Source organism: Pseudonaja textilis, chromosome 2 (genome assembly GCF_049901715.1).
Source record: "Pseudonaja textilis isolate UNSWEBS1 chromosome 2, rPseTex1.2, whole genome shotgun sequence".
NCBI classification, from domain to species: domain Eukaryota; kingdom Metazoa; phylum Chordata; class Lepidosauria; order Squamata; family Elapidae; genus Pseudonaja; species Pseudonaja textilis.
This window is the reverse complement of record NC_141991.1, coordinates 9,102,393-9,122,529: the sequence shown is the minus strand read 5'-3', so window position 1 is coordinate 9,122,529 and position 20,137 is coordinate 9,102,393. Positions and strand designations below refer to the sequence as shown.

Here is a 20,137-nt window from a genome sequence, read left to right as displayed (position 1 = left end):
ATCCCACCCCTGGAACAGCACTGTGGAAGTGTGTAGTGAAAGAAATGTGGGGTGGTTGTGGTGTTGGGAAACAGCCAAGGAATCCCACACCAGCAAAAGTGTGCTGGTGTGCCCCTGGTGCACTGCACATCTAGTGCACTGTTTCTCAACCTCAGCCCCTTTAAGATGCGTAGACTTCATCTCCCAGAATTCCAGAGCTGAATTCCCAGCTGGGAATTCTGGGAGATGAAGTCCACGCATCTTAAAAGAGGACGAGGTTGAGAAACGCCGATCTAGCTTGTGAGGAAATATTGGCGTGAGATTCAGAGTCTTAAAGCGCATGGCAGGATTAAACCAGAAACTTTTCTCAACGGAGCCCATTTATGTTGCTAAGTGAGAAATGCAGTTGTGCGCGTTTTGTCCCATTTTGCGACTCTTTTGGCCACGGTTGTTAAGTGAATCACTGCAGTTCTTAAATTAGTCACGCAGTTTTTAAGTGAATCTGGCTTCCATGTTAACTTTGCTTGTCAGAAGTCGCGAAAAGGGACTCTGCAACCGTCATAAATGTGAGTCAGCTGTCAAGCATCCAGATGTAAATCGTGTGACCATAGTAGGGATGCTGCAATGGCCACAGGTGGTCCTAAGTGTGGAAAAAGCCACCTTTTTTCAATACTGTTGTAACTTCAAACGGTCACTAAATGAAACAGTTGTAAGTCGAGGACTACCTGTACTTCAGAAGTGAAGGCCCTGTCAGAAGAATAATTGCGGGTCCCAACTTGAGTAGGGGTTATGCAGGAATAAGTAAAAATGAAATCCAGACAGCTGTGAGGGAAGGAGAAGTTTGTTTGGTAGAGAAGTTTGTACTCTGCTCAGGGGCAACAACATCACTGCTTTTTCAACCTTGCGTGTGCCCACCTGGCCCAAACTGATCCTGTTTTTTCGTCTCTCTCTCTCTCTCTCTCTCTCTCCCTTCTCTCTTTCTCTCTCTCTCTCTCCCCCTCTCTTTCTTGATCCCCTTTCTCTCTCCCCCTCTCTTTTCCTCTCTCTTTTTCTCTGGATCCCTTTTCTCTTTTTTTCTCCCCTCTCTTTCTCTCTCCCCTCTTTCTCTCTCCCCCTCTTTCCCCCTTTTTCTCTTTCTCTCTCTCCCCCCTTTCTCTCTCCCCTCTCTCTCTTTCTCTCTCTCCCCTTTCTCTCTCTCCCTCTCTTTCTTTCTCTTTCCCCTCTTTTTCTCTCCCCTCTCCCTCTCTCTCTCCCTCTTCTCTTTCTCTCTCTCCCTTCTCTCTTTCTCTCTCCTTTCTCTCCCCTTTCTCTCCCCCCTTTTCCTCTTTTTCTCTTGATCCCTTTTCTCTCTCCCCCTCTTTTCTCTTTCTCTCTCTCCCCTCTTGCTTTCTCTCTCTCCCCCACTTTCTCCCCTCTCCTCTCTTTCCCTCTCTCCCCCTCTCTTTCTCTCTCTCCTCCTCTCTCTTTCTCTCTCTCTCCCTCTTCTCTCTTTCTCTCTCTCCCTCTCCCCCTCTCTTTCCCTCTCTCTTTCTCTCTCCCCTCTCTTCCTCTCTCTCCCTCCTCTCTTTCCCTCTCTCTCCCCTCTCTTCCTCTCTCTCCCCCCTCTCTTTCCCTCTCTCCCCCTCTCTCTTCTCTCTCTCCCCTCCTCTTTCTCTCTCTCCCCTTTCTCTCTCTCCCTCCCTCTCCCTCCTCTCTTTTTCTCTCTCCCCTCTCTTCCTCTCTCTCCCTCCTCTTTCCCTCTCTCCCCTCTCTTTCTCTCTCTCCCTCCTCTCTTTCTCTCTCTCCCCTCTTTTCTCTCTCCTCTCTCTCCCTCTCCTCCCTTTTTCTCTCTCCCCTCTCTTCCTCTCTCTCCCTCCTCTCTTTCCCTCTCTCTCCCTCTCCCCCCCCACTCTCTTTTTCTCTCTCCCCGGGCCAGAAGGGAAGAAGAGTTGCTAGCTCTCCTCCAAGGGTTAAAGAGAGTGAACAAAACAGTCCTAGAAAGGCATTTGGGGGGTAGGGGGGTGGGGGGGTCCGGCAGCGGGGAAACCCATTTCCGGCTGTACCCTCCTTTTTTTCTCCCCTCTCTCCCCTTCCTCACCCCCCCCCCCCCCCGCCCCGCCACCGCTTTGCTTTTCTATGGGAACTGAGCAGTTCTGGAAAGAGTAGCCTTCAGGAGTGCAGCTGTCCCCGTAGCTGGTAAGTTGCGGGGTGGCGGGGTGGGGAGGGGGCGTTGGGCTTGGCTGAAGAAGGGAAGGCAGTGCAAAGAAGGGAACTTGCAATGCAAAAAGCCCAGCCAACAACCCAGAGAGGGGTGAGGAATGAAAAAGCAGAGGAGGGAGTGGGGGGGAAGAGTCCCCGAGTCCGTAAATCCCATCCCAGGCTCCTCCTTCCTTTATGCAAAAAGTCACTGTGGGTTTTTTTTGTCTTGAGAAGGGATTTTCCTCGTCATCCAACGTGTGAAGAAGAAGATGCAGGTTGCACCTTTAAAAGTGTGCGAAAAGCCCCCCTCACCCCCCAGCCCTGAAGAATAAATAACCCCTGAAGAATAAATAAGAATAAGGTAAACCTATTTGTATTTATTATACGTACTTATTTATTTATTTTATTTATGTATATGTATTTATTTTGTTATTTATTTATGTGTATGTATTTATTCTTATTATTATTCTGAAGAATAAGGTAAACCGCACCAAACTTGGTTGCAGGAAATACGACTTCAGCAACAGAGTGGTCAATGTCTGGAATACTCTACCTGACTCTGTGATTTCTTCCCCAAACCCCCAAAACTTTAACCTTAGACTGTCTACTATTGACCTCACCCCTTTCCTAAGAGGTCTATAGGGGGCGTGCATAAGCACACCAACGTGCCCACTGTCCCTGTCCTATTGTTTCTTTTTTTATTTTTCTTATATATATATCCATTTCATGTATTCATAACTATGTTTATACTTATACCTATTATCTTGTAAGCGATTCACAAATAAAATAAATCAAATCAATAAATAAATAAGAATGAAATATTTGGGGAAATATTATTTATTATTTATTTATTTTAATTATTAAATTTATATTACTTTCTTTTAAAGGCAGAACATTATATTTCCCTAAAGGAGAAATGGAGTAATGTGTTTTTAGAGGCAGGAAGCACCCCCCCCCAGTCTTTCCCAGTAGCCCACAGCGGGTGCCAGCACTTAAGGAGATTAAGAGCTTATTGAAAGAGGAAGCCAGTTATCTAGATGGCTCCATTCATAAGCAAAGCAAATATTGCGGAGAGAAATCCACGCTAAGCGGGATATTTCAAAACGCCTCGCAGCAAAGCTTGACAGCTAACGAAAGCAGAATGGTAGGATTAGTAGAGCAGCCCCTCCTCACCCAAGATCCAGCACAGAACGAAAGCCATTAGCCACAATAGGAATTCCCCAATACCCTTTCAGAATACAAGCCCCTTCATTGCACAATTACCCTCCCCCTTAGCAGCATTTCAGGACCTGTGTAAAAATCCTGGCATTCATCTAGCTAATTGGACAGATGCCCAAGAACCACAAACCCTGGTGGTTCTGTTCACCAATAAACAGAACCTTCCTTTCCAATCGGCCTCCATGTTGTTTCCAGCATCGTTCTCCCAGCTTGGAACTGAACCAAATGGATATTTCTTCCAACGAGAGGGAGGAGGAATTTGTATCTGTCAGAGTCGGCCCCAAATCTTGTTTTTCGGATTGCAGCTCAGCTCGTAAAATCTTTTACATAAGAAAGAATCAGATCTGCCCAAAGTTTGTTTGAAAGCCTCTGTCTAAAGGGAGGTGGGAAGAAAGAGGCTTTAAGTGGTTGCTGGAAATATGGGCATCTGGCTTAGTCCAAAAGCCCAAACAAGGTTGGCTAGGACTGACAAGCGATCACCAAGAAATTTCAAATCTGTAAGATGGACTAGGAAGTCCAAAAACATCCAGGAAGAAAGGCAAGGGCAAAATTCTGTATGTTGTTGCTAACATAACTCTGTTAGAAGAAAAAAATTCAGTCCGGGTCCATTGCATGGAGGAAAAAAAACCCCTGGAAATAAAATGGAGGCTGGCTACAAGGAAAGAAGGTCTCTGTTTATTTGGTTTTCCAGAAACTTCAGGGACAGCAGCATGTTTCTGGGGTGGCTGACCATATGACTGAGAGAATTTTGATAGGGTTCTGGGGTTTGGAGATTGAGATGCTCCAGGGGGTTGTGCAATGAAGGGAGCCTTGTGTCTTTTGCTATTCTAATGGTGGTGGGCAAACCCCATTATGTCTTACAGGTCATGCCCTGTCCTTAGAATTTGGGGGGTGTAAATTGTAATCCCATCAGCTCCAGCCTGGGGAAGCTGTGGCTGAAGACATTTTGTTTGTGAAGAGACTGGCCTGGATTTCTGCAAAATGGATACTGAATGGAATACTCCAGTTTTCTCAATAGATATAAAAGTATCTGTTGGAGGGACTGCCCGGAGTGTTTTCCTGGTACTGGAGAGAAGTGACTGATTTGATCTTAAAAAAAGCCTTCTTTCTGGGGTGTGTGTGTATGTGTGTGTGTGTGTGTGTGTGTGTGTATACGTGTATACGTGTGTTCTTCCTGCAACTGCATGTGGATTTATTCATTGTCTGGGTATATATGCGTTCAAGATATATTGAAGTCGAGCTCAACTGGCTTTTAATGAAAGAGGTGTTATCATATCCATCTTAACAACTGCATCTGGATTTATTCAAAGTCTGGGTATATATGCGTTCAAGATATATTGAAGTCAAGTTCAACTGGCTTTTAATGAAAGAGGTGTTATCATATCCATCTTAACAACTGCATCTGGATTTATTCAAAGTCTGGGTATATATGCATTCAAGATATATTAAAGTCAAGCTCAACTGGCTTTTAATGAAAGGGGTGTTATCATATCCATCTTAACAACTGCATCTGGATTTATTCAAAGTCTGGGTATATATGCATTCAAGATATATTAAAGTCAAGCTCAACTGGCTTTTAATGAAAGAGGTGTTATCATATCCATCTTAACAACTGCATGTGGATTTATTCAAAGTCTGGGTATATATGCATTCAAGATATACTAAAGTCAAGCTCAACTGGCTTTTAATGAAAGAGGTGTCATCACATCCATCTTAACAACTGCATGTGGATTTATTCAAAGTCTGGGTATATATGCATTCAAGATATATTAAAGTCAAGCTCAACTGGCTTTTAATGAAAGAGGTGTCATCACATCCATCTTAACAACTGCATGTGGATTTATTCAAACTCTGGGTATATATGCATTCAAGATATATTAAAGTCAAGCTCAACTGGCTTTTAATGAAGGAGGTGTCATCACATCCATCTTAATTCCTTTAGCATTGCATGGATGAATGCTTGCCACCTTCATCCATCTTGATTAAATAGCTGTACCTTTCCTAAGGACAAGCCTGAATATATATTATACTAGCTTTATATCCGTGCTTCGCTACAAAACTATGTGACTGGCCTTAGTTTTTGAGGAGGAAAATAAGGGGGGGGGAATTGTGCCTCTGCCTACCTGCATTCCATTGGTATTTATCTGGCTAGCGTCCTGTCAGTGTGTGAGACAGTTGAGGGCTGTTTGGAAACTGAAACAGTATTTGCTGTGAGAGCAAGAAGGAGACAGCAAGGAGCCTGGGCGCGGCTTAGCTCAGCTGTTCTGTGTACTAAAGCTGCTTGGTGCTGTGAAACTAAAACTGAAGCTGAAACTCCTCTCCTCTGCTTGTGTTTTGCATTTTCAGGTGGGGAGGGGGAGTAGAACTCCTTAGCATCAGAGCATGTTAATAATAATATACAAAATACTAATGCTCTGATGGTCATTTCGAAAAATCCTTTCTTAGTGAGCACCTAGAAGCCAAGAGGAACATACATGCCAAATTTCAAGTTTGTAGGCTTTACAGTTCTGGAGATTTTGTGATGATGCGTGAGAGGTATCTTTGCTTTTATATACTGTATATAGAAAGATACATTATTCTCTCCATCCAGCTTATTTGCAGATTCTTTTTTATTTCTTTTCAGACTTGCCCGATATATTGCTTAGTGAGTGGTCTCTTCATTCCAGATGCCCAATTCACTTTTTTTTTCTTCTGTGTTTTGAAATATTACCAGGAACATGGAAGCTTTTGCCGTGGACCCATTGCAAAAAGAAGGCCTTGTATCACAGGAAAGCCACGGAGCTTCAGCTGGAAGGTCCTACAACAGAAGCCCCTTCCAGGATGTGGCTGAGGAAAGTAAGAATTCCGAGTGTGAGAGAAAAATAGCAAAAGTGGGCGGGGGAGTGGGGGGGAAGGATAGAAATGCCTGAGAGACAAGGGGAAAAAAATCATAATATAATAAGAACATGCTGCCTCAGACCTTAGCTTGTCTAGTCTTGCAATCTATTCTCACAACCAATTGCACAAGGAAGCCTACTCGTCTCCTAGCGTATGGCCCTTCAGAGGCAGTCATGTTGTCATCCCGACTAATAATCAATGATCCCCCATGGCTTCCGTAAATTGGCTCAACTCTTGTCTGAAGCCAGAACCAATGGGATAGCCAGCAACACGTTTCGTGGAAGCAAATTTGAAATGGTTGAATACAAAGCCGAATTGTGTTTTGCGATTAAAAAAAATACTTCCTGTTGTCTGTTATGGTTCTTTCAAGATTCAATTTCATTGGGTGATCTTTGGATGTTTTATTTTGGAAAAGGAGAAAATGTTCGCCTTTTCTTACAGTGGATACACAGTGCATTGACACCTTTAACTGTTTACCAGTGGAGATTTATCTATCTATCTATCATCCATCATCCAACTGTCTATCTATCTATCATCTATTTATCATCCATTATCTATGAATCATCCATATGTCTGTCTGTCTATCACCTATTTATATCTCTATCATCTATCCATCCATCCATCCATTTCATCTGTCTGTCTGTCTGTCTGTCTGTCTGTCTATCTATCTATCTATCTATCTATCTATCTATCTATCTATCTATCTATCCATCCATCCATCCATCCATCTATCATTATCTTATTTTTATTTACTTATTGGTATCCTGCCTTTATTATTTTTACAAATAAATCAAGGTGGCAAATATGTCCAACACAACTGCCTCCTATTTTCCCTATGACAACAACCCTGTGAGGGTGGGATGGGTTGAGAGAAAGTGACTGGCCGAAAGTCAGCCAGCTGGTTTTCATGGCTAAAGAAGGGCTTGAACTCACCTTCTCCTGCTTTCAAGCCTGGTGCCTAAGTCACTAGACCAAACTGGCTGTCATATCCTGCTTTACACTCTTAAATGTCCTTGTGCAGCTCCCCTCAAGTGGTTGAGCCAACTTCATGTCCAGGAACGAGGGCCTTTGTAGAATACTGGTTTGTTTATCGAGAACGTTTCCTAATTATTTGAGAGCGGATACTTTCAAAGAAACTAGTCAGGGCAGAAGCTGGGATGGAGTTTTTGCCAAGCAAATGCTAACTCGTGTCTAATATTAATCAATTGAACAGAAGGATGAACCTGGCGTGGGATTCAAAAATCCCAGCAACTGGTTGCCTGCCCGGTTGCTGGGTGGGCATGGCCTACCGCAGAGGTGGTATTCAGGCAGTTCACACCTATTCGGGCAAACCTGTAGCAAGAATTTGGCATGGGTCGCCGAACCGGTAGCAACATCTGGCTGGCCATGCCCCCAACCCGGTCGCCCGGTTTCCACTCACTCACTTGTCCCGCTCTCCCAATGCTTGCTTGCCCCAGTTTAAAAGAGGACTGCTCCTCTGCCCTAGCCATGCATTTTCAAGCAGCCGCTTGAAAACACATGACTGTGGGCGGAGCAGCGGTCCGTTATCCTGCAAAACTGCTCCAAGGCTGGATTCTCCATGGACACTAGAAGCATCGCTTCCCCTTGTGATTAAAGTGTCTGGAGTGAGAGGGAATGGAGGAGGAGGGGGAGGAAATCCAGCCACAGAGAAGTTTGAATGAGCTGCAAATGCGTGTTCCTTAACTTGCAAAACTTCTCCAATCTGGATTCGTTTCCCCTTGTGAGTAAAGTGGCTGGAGTGAGAGGGAATGAAGGCTGACGGGTGTGTGTGTCTGAGAGAGAGAGAGAGAGAGGGAAGGAAGGAAGGAAGGAAGGAAGGAAGGAAGGAAGGAAGGAAGGAAGGAAGGAAGGAAGGAAAAGAAAGAAAGAAGAAAGAAAGAAAGAAAGAAAGAAAGAAAGAAAGAAAGAAAGAAAGAAAGAAAGAAAGAAAGAAAGAAAGAAAGAAAAAGAAAGAATGAATGAATGAATGAATTAGGGAAAGAGTGTGTGTGGTGTGTGTGAGAGAGAAAGAAAGAGGAAGGGAGAAAAAGAACAAGAAAGAGGAAGGGAGAAAAAGAAAGAAAAAGAAATAGGGAAAGAGTGTGGTATGTGTGTGTGAGAGAGAGAGAGAGAGAGAAAGAAAGAAAGGAAGGGAGAGAAAGACAGTCAAAGAAAGAAAAAGAAATAGGAAGGAAGGGAGAGAGAGAGAGAGACTGAGAAAACTCTGCTATTATTTTTAATTGTTCCATTATTTATCATGTGTTAATATTTTACACTGTCCCAACACCTAGAGTGATTCTACTGCCTTTCTTTTGCCCAGGGCTACCACATATTTTTCAGCGTTTACATGCATTCAATGTGTATAGTCCAGAGCCTAAATACATGTGTGTTTAAAGGGGCTTTGGAGGTCTTCTAGTCCAAGCCCCTGCTCAGGCAGGAAAACCGAGGATGCCAAATTCCGGGTAGAGGTCCTGGGAAAGGTGTCAGAATAACACTTAGAAGGGACTTTAGGGCGAACCTTATACCATTTCAGAGAAATGGCTGTCCAGTCTTTTAAAAACTTCCAGTGATTGAGCACCCAGAACTTCTGGGGACAAGCAGGTCCACTAATTAATTGTTCTTACTGTCAGAAAGTTTCTCCTTAGTTCTCCTTGCTTCTCTCTTTGCTCGGTTTCCATCCATTGCTTCTTGTTTGCCTTCTGGTGCTTTGGAAAATACATTCCCACCCCACTCCCCGCTTTCTTTCTGGCAGCCCCTTAAAAGCCTGTTGGCTATCGCACTCTTGGGCAAAGCATGTGAGCCATTTCCTCCTTTCAGTGGTCCATGAAAGTACATCTATAGTATGTAGATAATAAAGTCAAAAAAAGGTGAACGACATTTCTACAGAACTATAGATAAGTTGAGGCTGGGTGTGACGAGGAATGGCTGGGAAGGGAGGGGCCAGGTGAGGCAGCTCTTAACGTGAGTGACATTAAGTTGGCCACACCCACTCAGTCACATGACCACCAAGCCATGCCCACCCAGTCACGTGACCACCAAGCCATGTCTACCCACTCACATGACCACCAAGCTACACCAACCCAATCCCATGACCACCGAGCCACGCCCAAGCCACATTACCACTGAGCCACACCCACCAAATAAGCCATGCCCACAGAACCGGTAGTAAAAAAATTTGAATCCCACCACTGGCCTACCGAAACTTCCAGGAGGGCCATTTTTCACCTTCCCCAGAGTCCGAAGGCTTCACTCGGGCCTCTGGGAGGGCAAAAATGGCTGTCCCCCTCAAGCTCCGTAGGGCCTCCAGAAGCCAGAAACAGGCTTGTTTCCAAACTTCTGAATTTTCCGGGGGAGGGGGGCGTTTTTTGCTCTCCCAGAACCTCCACATGGACCTTGTACTTACCTGCATCCAAAATGGGCCATGTGGAGACTTCTGGAAGGCAGGGGGCAAGGTGAGTGTGGCCAGCCAGTCAGTTGAACTACCAGTTCGGCGAACCAGATGTAAATTTAATATCCGGTTTGCCTGAACCAGTCTAAACCGTAGAATCCCACCCCTGGTTGTACCTTTAAACATTTTTTTTTTCCCCAGACAGGGTGTAGGATTAGTTATCTGGCTGAAGTAACTGATTGTACTCATTCCTCAACTGGACATTGGCTGACATCCGATTTTTCTCTTTATTTCACATGGGTTAGTTATCTGGCTGAAGTAACTGATTGTACTCATTCCTCAACTGGACTTTGGCTGACATCCGATTTTTCTCTTTATTTCACATGGGTTAGTTATCTGGCTTAAGTAACTGCTTATACTCATTCCTCAACTGGACTTTGGCTGACATCCGATTTTTCTCTTTATTTCAGATGAGCAGGTGTGGATCAGAAGAAATGATAGAGAGGCGTCACAACCTGTGCTGGAGGACAGTTACACGTGCCAAGGTGTAGAAGGACCTTTTGGAAATTCAGGGGCAGTGAAGGCAAACGGAAACCTAATTGGCGAAAGGAACGAATCTTTCACTAATTTCCGTGAGATTTCAATCCACCCAGACCTTCCAAAGGAAAGAAGAAACCACGAGGCTTCTTCCTATGTAGAAAGTTGGGATGAAACGTCAGATAGGAACATGAGCTGGAAATCCCACCCAGGAGAGAAGCCATTTCAATGTCTTGAATGTGGGAAGAGTTTCAGTAGGAGCTCCGAACTGATTAGGCATCAAAGGGTTCATACTGGAGAGAAACCCTATGAATGCCCTGAGTGCGGGAAGAGCTTCAGTCAAAGCAGAAACCTTACTTCCCATCAAAGGAGCCACACGGGAGAGAAACCCTATCAATGTTTAGAGTGCGGGAAGTGTTTCGGTAACAGTGGCATTCTCACTTCTCACCAGAGGAGCCACACGGGAGAGAAACCCTATCAATGTTTAGAGTGCGGGAAGTGCTTCAGTCAAAGCGGCATTCTCACCGCGCACCAAGCCATGCACACGGGGCAAAAGCCATTTCCCTGCCTGGAGTGCGGGAAGAGGTTTCGCCAGCTCATACACCTTACGTCCCACGAGAGAATCCACACGGGAGAGAAACCCTTCCGGTGCCCGGAGTGCGGGAAGAGTTTCCGTCAACATATACATCTGACTTCTCATCGAAGAACCCACACGGGAGAGAAACCTTTTCGGTGCCAAGAATGTGGGAAGAGCTTCAGCCAGAGTTCGCACCTGATTCGGCACGAAAGAACCCACACGGGAGAGAAACCGTTTAAGTGCCTCTTGTGCGAAAAGAACTTCGGTCACAGCTCTGAACTGGTTCGACACGAAAGAACTCACACAGGGGAGAAGCCCTTTAAATGTCCCGAGTGCGAGAAAGGCTTCAGTCGCAGCTCTGAACTTCTGCGACACAAAAGAATCCACACCAGGGAGAAACCCTATAAATGCTTGGAATGCGACAAGAGCTTCGTCGATAGCACAAACCTTATTAGGCACCAGATAATTCACACGGGGGAGAAACCGTACAAGTGCCCGGAGTGTGGGAAATGTTTCAGTCAGAGCAGAAGCCTGATTGCACATCAGCGGATTCACACGGGCGAGAAGCCCTTTAAATGCCAGGAGTGTGGGAAATGTTTTAGTCAGAGTGGGATCCTTACCGCCCATCGAGGCATGCACACGGGACAGAAACCCTTTAAATGCCTGGAGTGCGGGAAGAGGTTTCGTCAGCATATCCACCTGACCTCCCACCGAAGAATCCACACGGGCGAGAAGCCGTTTAAGTGCCCGGATTGCGGAAGGAGCTTCCGTCAGCACATACACCTCACCTCTCACAAAAGGATTCACACCGGGGAGAAACCTTTCCAATGCCAGGAATGTGGCAAGAGTTTCAGTCACAACTCCATCCTTATTTCTCACAGGAGAACCCACACCGGAGACAAACCTTACAAATGCTTGGAGTGTGGAAAGAGGTTCACTTGGAGCACCCTCCTGATTAGACATGAACGAACTCACACTGGGGAGAAACCCTTTAAATGCCAAGAGTGTGGCAAGGGCTTTAGTGAGAGTTCGCTTCTCAGTAAGCACCAGCGGCGTCACGCTGGGGAAAAACCCTTCAAATGTTTGGAGTGCGGGAAGAACTTTTTCTCTAGCACGCTTCTTATTCGACATCGGAGGACTCACGCAGGTGGGAAACGGCTCAATATTTGGAATGTGGAAAACGCATCAGGAATTGTTTGAGGCAAAAGAATTTGAAGAGGAGAAAATTCTTAGCCGTGATCACAATGGGACAAAAGTTGTCATGCCTTAAGTCTAGAAATTATTTATCAAAAATTTGCAGAGTAAAGCACCATAATTATTCTTTTCATGGAATAAGAGTTTTTGTTTTAGCACTGTATCTCATCAGGAAATTCCAAGAGCCAATGTGAAGCAGAAGTGTACAACACAAGGCAGAATAGCAATATATTTCTCAGTAGATCGGAAATCTATCATCTTGTCTAGGTGCTCTGGACTTCCTTGAAGAGTTAAATTGAAGAAACTCACTAATTTAATTCTTATCGTTTAAGTATGTTTCTTAGTCACTTCAGCTAAGATTCTCTAGGTCACTATTTTTCAATCTTCAGCTAAGATTCTCTAGGTCACTATTTTTCAATCTTAGCAACTTTAAGATGTCTAGAGTCCAACTCTCAGAATTAGCCAAACTGGGGGATTCTGGGAGTTGGAGTTGTTGGAAGAAAAATTCCAGGTCCAGTTCCAAGCCGTGGATAAAATGGAGGCTGGTTGGAAAGAAAGTTGATTTACTGGTGAAGAGAACCACCAACAGCATGTGATTCTGGGACAGCTGACAAAATGGAGTTTAGAGTGGGTGGGTTTTATGAGGTCATGGCTGGCTCTATAGTCTGAGCTAATTTTTTTTTAAATAGAATTTTATTAATTTTCAAAAAAAGTACACAAACAAAACATAAGACATAAGAACATAAAACATCTTTTCCAACAGCTACTTAACAAGACAAATAAGACATCTCATTTAAGTACAATATAGTTCTAAATTATCACATTTCCACACATAACTTAATATGCATCTTATATATTCAACTTCATATCTTATTACTGTTTTCCACCTTCTTACTGTTTCTTCCTTTATTTCTATTCAATTTTATTCATTCATATATTTCATATTACTATATTTCATATTGTTACTATCTCATATGTTCTTATCCAACATTACTCCTCAATAAGCAAATGTAAACTGACAAAACACATAACATAAAAAATATAAAACTTCTTTTTAGAAAGCGGCTTAACCCCGGGTTATAACTTTTGGTACAGACTTAAATTAAATTCATGCTCAGCTTATATACTATTTCATATCTTATTAAAAATTCTACATTTTACATATATCTTCTCCCCTCTTTTCACTCTCTTAATTCTACTTTATTTATTTAATCTCAATTTAAATCATTTCACTTGTATTTTTTGTCCGTTCTTTTTCAATCATCCATTTATCTTTCTCTTAAACACAAACTTTTTCCTGTAATGACTGGTTGAAGTATGACACCTTTTTATTTTCCCCCCAAATTCAACACTTAAAATTAAACATTATTTCTATTCTGATTCTGCTTAGTACATTCTACATGACATTTTAAAATAAAAAAAAACATATTCTTATAGTATATTAAAAATAGTATTCCCTAACAAATTAGTTAATTAAACATCAATTACACAATCCCTACAATATTCTATTAACACATATTTCAAATACAAATATAAAATACAGTCTTGTGTACCTTTGCAGAATCTCTATTTAAATTATATTTTACCCTTTGTCTCTAAAAAAAAGTTGTTTATTAACATCTTGTTTAATGTCTTTATAACTTCCCTTCGCTTTGTCCCTTCCTTCCTTATCAACTCTAACCTTTTTACCCCCCCCCTCTCAATCTCCAACTTTTTAATCTCCCCTCTCTGTTGTATTCCTCTTTTCCGTTGCTTTCTATCATTATATCGATTTTTCACCTTACTTTTCCCTGTCTTAATTATTTTTTTAAAGCTTAAATTCTTGATTTTCTTCTCCTTTTTACCCTTTTTTAAAATCATATGTCCATTAAAGATGGCTTCTTCTTCATCGTCCCAGCCTCTTTCTTGTTGCAATTCCTGGTAAGCAGAAATCGCCATTTCTAAAAAGCAAAAGATAGATCCAAAAGAGCCATCTTCCTCTTCTTTTAATTTTTCAAACTGCATTTTCAATTCTTCAAAAGATACCATTGTAAACAGAAAAGGATTTTTTTTTTTAAGCAGTCCAAATGTTTTCTTAGTCTTTCAAAAGATAGTTAAAGTCCCAAAGTCATAAAGCAATCAGAGACAGTACATTCAACGCATTCTGTTTCACTTTCTTACTTGCTCTTCCTGGGGGAGAATTCAATTACAAGGTTCCAAGACATTTTTTGGAAGTTTTATTGCAATTTAATCTCTAATCTTATAAAACTCCAAGCAGTCTCCTTCAACAAACGTTAGTATAAATCATTTGCCTCTCTTCCTTCCCCCTTAAAACAAGAAGACTTGAGTTTTGAAGTATCAGTATTTGAGAATGTAATTTCCCCTTGGCTTCAATTTTAAAAGTTAATACCTTCTGCTGCCAATACGGGTGTATCCGATTTCCATCTGCTGCCTCCGTGGGAAGGAAAGTGAGGAGAAAAAAAGTTTTCCCTTTACTCTTCCACCGCAGCTTAACGATCCTCTGGGAAACAATATATCACTTGAAAAGCCAAAGTTCCAGGGTATTCAGATGTTAATTGTTGTCCCGGTTCAGCCAAAAGCTTTCTCTGTTTTCTCTTCCTTCAGCACCCCTCCTGTGCAATCTTTTTCCGGGTGCCAGCCTCTTCATGGCGGCCATAAGACCGCCGCTGCATCGTCTTGAGAGAAGGAGGTTGAAACTGGGTGGGGAGGGGGTCTGCGACACCCCCAAACCCCTTCCCAGATCCTCCCTATCTTCGGCTGCCTCTACAGGGCAGCCTTATCCTCCAAATCTATCTGGATCGGAGGCACCAAGACGGCGAGCACAGCAGGGATCGCGAAGAAACGCAAATCCCTGCTGTCACCGAAGCCTGGCAACCCGGAAGCCCCAGTCTGAGCTAATTTTGTCAACCTTTGACTTGATTGTGTTGATTATTGTGTTGCTTATCTGAAGTTGCTGCCTGACCCAGTCTTTCTGAATGGATTACCAAGTCTGCATTTCCAAAAGCTGGCCTCCTCAGTTTCTGCTTGCGGCAGGGAGACTGGTGCTGTGTCTGCCTCCCTTAACATTTTTTCCCCATTTCTCCTTTAGGGGAAATATCCTGCCTTTTTAATATTCCCCCAAATATTTCATTATTGGGGGGGCGGGGGGGTTCCCACAGAGTCCAGGTATCTTAAAGTTGTTAGAGTGAACATGTGTGATTCAACATTTTTCTGCACTACATCTCCTTGGACGGAAGTCAGTCCTTGGAATTTCTATTTATTTTCCTGTTTTTAACATTCATTTGGGAATATATTAGGCTAGGGGCTCCTAACCTTTTGGGCACCAGGGACCAATTCTGCGGAGAGAGGTTTCCCACGGACCAGAGGGGGACATGGTTACATGTGCTTCCTGCATCCCATGGATGGGGCATCATTTGTTTGCACGGCCTGGTTTCTAGCATATCCCAGATCAGGGCCATTCCATAGACCAGGAGTTGGGGACCCCTTTATTAGGCAGTATTCAAGGGCATAGTTGCTGTTCATGGGGGGTGAGGGAGAGAATGTTCATTTGCCAAAGCAAAAGGGTCACTACATTTAACGTAAGCCAAACTTTTTCTACATAGGAGATGACTTATATTGCATGCTTAAATGTTGTGACGGCTGCTCATAAGCCAAGTCCCAGATAGGTAAGGCTTAAACATAGGTTTGAGGGTATAGGGAGGTTGCACCAATGGCGAAATCATGAGAACATCTGTCATAATGACAACAAATATATTTTAAAAAGGGAAACTATTGTCATGGGAGCACCAGTGAGAAAGTTAGAGACCGCCATTTTGGTCTTTTTCCAAGAAGAACGTGACTCCATCCATCTGAATTACTGCCATCTTGTGGCCGCATTGCCTAATAGCACCAGGCATCCTTAACATTGCTCATCTTGTCCTTAGCATGTGAAACTATTTGAACTAAGGCAGGAAAATGTGGCCATATTGACAAGTAGTCATCGACTTACAACAGTTCATTTAGTGACCATGTGAAATTACAATAGACTGTAAAACAGTGACTTATGACTGTTTTCCCCCACTTACGACCATTGCAGCATGCCTGTGGTCACATGATCTAAACTTGGCAACTGACTCATATTTATGACAGTTGCGGTGTCCCAGGTTGTATATCCGGTGTCCCAGAGCTAACTCTGCCCACTGCCAGGGGTTCGATCCTGCATTCTAACCACTGCATCACCACAGCAATGATGTTCTACGTCAGTCTATGGCCCCCAACATGCATTCAAAGGACGAAAGGCTAAGTCAACCTTGAGCTGGTGATGATTGAACTCATTTTCATTCAACAACGTCTGGCTAAATACACAGCAGGAAAAGTCAGTTTTGAATTCCCTGACTGCCACTTATTGGTGCAGGTCTTTTTGGCAGCAATACAGAAGTAGTTTCCCATTGGCTTCTTGTGGGATGGATAGATTTACAGTCTAGTCTGCAGTCCTGTAATCTCCAATTGGGGCCTAATTTATCTTTTCTTGTTAAATATAATGCTAAATATAGTATATCCATGGTGGCACAGTAGTTAGAATGCAGTATTGCAGGCTAACTCTGCCCTCTGCCAGGAGTTCAATCCTGACTGGCTCAAGGTCGACTCAGGCTTCTGTCCTTCTGAGGTGGGTAAAATGAGGACCCAGATTGTTGGGGGCAAGAGACTGACTCTGTAAACTGCTCAGAGGGCTGTAAAGCACTGTGAAGCAGTATATAAGTCTAAGTGCTATTGCTATTTTCCCCCTCCATGTCACATTGTCCCCAATCTTGTTGGCCTTTAAGAAGTCCCTGAGGGCATGGCTATTCCATCAGGTCATGGGTGTGAAGAGCCTGCATGGGGATTGCAGTGTTTGTGAAGTCTGGATGACATCCTTCTGTGCTTTTATGTTTACGATTTATTGCTCAAATTGTTTTTATTTATATATGTTTGGGGTTTTTTGCTGCTTTTAACTTGTAAGCTGCTCAGACTCACGTTAGTGAGACGAGTGACTATGAAAGTATAAATAAATAAAGCAAGCATGTGCTGGAATGTAACAAAGATTGGTGTCATAGATCAGGGGTCCCCAACCACCGGGCCGCGGACCGGTACCGGTCCGTGGAACATTTCCTACCGGGCCGCCGGTTTGCTGGGCGCCGCCATCTTGTTTGCTGAGACAGTGCTTCCGGTGAGCTTTTCCAGTTGGAAAGCAGTGTGTGGGTCCTGAAGGAATCCTCGCGCCTTAGTTTCATCGAAGGGGGGGGCGGCTTCAAACGAAACTAAGGCACGAGGATTCTTTCAGCACCCAAGGCAAGGCGAGCCGAGCGACCGTCCCAAAGCCGTCCCAAAGCCCATCGACAAAGGTACAAAGGAGGAGTTGACGGTGGCAGGGAGAAGCGGGAGACGGCTGTCTGGCCAGTCGCTCGGCTTGCCTTGCCTTGTCATGCGTGCTGATGCCGGTACCGGGCCGTGGGTCATTTTGTGATGCCGGTACCGGGCCGTGGCACAAAAAAGATTGGGGGCCACTGTCATAGATGACTTTCACCACCTGTTTCCGACTTTCATACTGATGTGGGCATTTGAAGCTTTATACACTGCTCAAAAAAATAAAGGGAACACTTAAACAACACAATGTAACTCCAAGTCAATCACACTTCTGTGAAATCAAACTGTCCACTTTGGTAGCAACACTGATTGACAATCAATTTCACATGCTGTTGTGCAAATGGAATAAACAACAGGTGGAAAGCAGAGGCGGTTAGCAAGACATCTCCAATAAAGGAGTGGTTCTGCAGGTGGTGACCACAGACCACTTCTCAGTTCCTATGCTTTCTGGCTGATGGTTTGGTCACTTTTGAATGCTAGCAGTGCTTTCACTCTAGTGGTAGCATGAGATGGAGTCTACAACCCACACAAGTGGCTCAGGTAGTGCAGCTCATCCAGGATGGCACATCAATGCGAGCTGTGGCAAGAAGGTTTGCTGTGTCTGTCAGCGTAGTGTCCAGAGCATGGAGGTGCTACCAGGAGACAGACCAGTACATCAGGAGACATGGAGGAGGCCGTAGGAGGGCAACAACCCAGCATCAGGACTGCTACCTCTGCCTTTGTGCAAGAAGGGACAGGAGAAGCACTGCCAGAGCCCTGCAAAATGACCTCCAGCGGCCCACAAATGTGCACATGGCTGCTCAAATGGTCAGAAACAGACTCCATGAGCGTGGTATGAGGGCCTGATGTCCACAGGTGGGGGTTGTGCTTACAGCCCAACACCGTGCAGGACGTTTGGCATTTGCCAGAGAACACCAAGATTGGCACATTCGCCACTGGTGCCCTGTGCTCTTCACAGATGAAAGCAGGTTCACACTGAGCACATGCGACAGACGTGACAGACGGGGTCTGGAGACGCCATGGAGAACGTTCTACTGCCTGCAACATCCTCCAGCATGGCCGGTTTGGCAGTGGGTCAGTAATGGTGTGGGGTGGCATTTCTTTAGGGGGCCGCACAGCCCTCCATGTGCTCTCCAGAGGTAGCCTGACTGCCATTAGATACCGAGATGAGATCCTCAGACCCCTTGTGAGACCATATGCTGGTGTGATTGGCCCTGGGTTCCTACTAATGCACAACAATGCTAGACCTCATGTGGCTGGAGTGTGTCAGCAGTTCCTGCAAGACGAAGGCATTGATGCTATGGACTGGCCCGCCCGTTCCCCAGACCTGAATCCAATTGACCACATCTGGGACATCATGTCTCGCTCCATCCACCAACGCCACATTGCACCACAGATTGTCCAGGAGTTGGGGGATGCTTTAGTCCAGGTGTGGGAGGAGATCCCTCAGGAGACCATCCGCCACTTCATCAGGAACATGCCCAGGCGTTGTAGGGAGGTCATATAGGCACATGGAGGCCACACACACTACTGAGCCTCATTTTGACTTGTTTTAAGGACATTACATCAAAGTTGGATCAGCCTGTAGCATTTTTTTCCACTTTAATTTTGAGCGTAACTCCAAATCCAGACCTCCATGGGTTGCTAAATTTGATTTCCATTGATAATTTTTGTGTGATTTTGTTGTCAGCACATTCAACTATGTAATGAAAAAGGTATGTTTCATTCATTCAGATCTAGGATGTCTTGTTTTTGTGTTCCCTTTATTTTTTTGAGCAGTGCATATTCCTGACTTGGTTTAAAACTTAAATAAAACTTAAGTCTTTAATGTAGAAAGCAAAGAAAGAGAAGTCTTGTTCTACTAACATAGGAGAAAAAGATCCTAGTGATGATTAATCTATACATAATCATATGAGGTGAGAGGTTTTTGGATGCAAAACCATATAATTGGTCTATTCTATTCTTTCCTATTCCTTATTACCTATATTGTATTCTTTCCCTTTCCCCTTTACTATACCTATGCTTATTCCTATTCTATTTTTTAAAATATATTTTTATTGTTTACAACTATAAATATCAAGCACAGTGCAACCATTTTGGCATTACTTTGCCTTACATACAAAAGTATAACCAAACCATAAACATTCCTATTATTGGTACAATATTTACATTTTGATTCTAATCCTCCTAGCTGTTTTTGTTCTGACCTTCCCCTCTTTTCTGCAACCACAGGTAAAACTTATTCCAGTGATTTCCCCCTTATCTTTCAGTATTAAAGTTAATATATCAGATTCTGCACAAGCCATTATTTTCCTTATTATCTCTCTTTTCGATGGTATACTTTCATGTTTCCAATATTGTGCATAAACCATTCTGGCCGCTGTCAATACATGTATTATTAAATATGTTATACCAGGGGGTTGGACTAGAAGACCTCCAAGGTCCCTTCCAACTCTGTTATTCTATTCTATTCTATTCTATTCGACTCCCATTTGTCAGAAATTATGTAGGGTCTCCTGCTTGGGCAGGGGGTTGGACTAGATGACCTACAAGGTCCCTTCCAACTCTGATTATCTGTTATCTGTTAAAGCTATTCTATTCTGTATTGTATTCTATTTCTACTCTATTCTTTCCCTTTTACTATTGCTATTGCTATTCCATGAACCCTTTTGTGACCTTGTGACAAGCAAAGTCAAATGGGGAAGCCAGATTCACTTAGCAACCGTATCACTACTTTAACAACCGCAGAGATTCAGAAAGGTCGTAAAACGGGGCAAAGCAGCTCCCTTAACGTCTCTCTCACTCAA

At 43.7% G+C, this 20,137-nt stretch overlaps 2 protein-coding genes across 3 annotated transcripts in view; one reads left to right on the top strand and one right to left on the bottom strand.

Moving 5' to 3' along the window:
• The window catches only part of LOC113450704 (uncharacterized), a 503,870-nt gene that overhangs the window by 226,370 nt on the left and 257,363 nt on the right, over window positions 1-20,137 (bottom strand). The gene's annotated exons all lie outside the window — the stretch shown is intronic.
• On the top strand, window positions 1,951-12,077 carry LOC113450702 (uncharacterized). Of its 2 annotated transcripts, XM_087927992.1 has the most exons (4): window positions 1,951-2,154; window positions 2,392-2,518; window positions 6,089-6,210; window positions 10,111-12,077. In XM_087927992.1, the coding sequence occupies exons 3-4, from the start codon at window positions 6,093-6,095 to the stop codon at window positions 11,952-11,954; spliced, it is 1,962 nt and encodes a 653-aa protein (XP_087784118.1). In that variant the 5' UTR covers window positions 1,951-2,154; window positions 2,392-2,518; window positions 6,089-6,092; the 3' UTR covers window positions 11,955-12,077. The 2 variants fall into 2 exon arrangements, with proteins under 2 accessions (XP_087784118.1, XP_026577773.2); XM_026721988.2 differs by lacking the exons at window positions 1,951-2,154; window positions 2,392-2,518 and adding an exon at window positions 5,676-5,903.

Bases quoted from the DNA above. Each gene is read 5' to 3' on its own strand.
- LOC113450702 (XM_087927992.1), top strand. From the start codon at position 6,093: ATGGAAGCTTTTGCCGTGGACCCATTGCAAAAAGAAGGCCTTGTATCA. The intron at 6,211-10,110 runs GTAAGAATTCCG...TCTTTATTTCAG, and splicing joins CCAGGATGTGGCTGAGGAAA to ATGAGCAGGTGTGGATCAGA.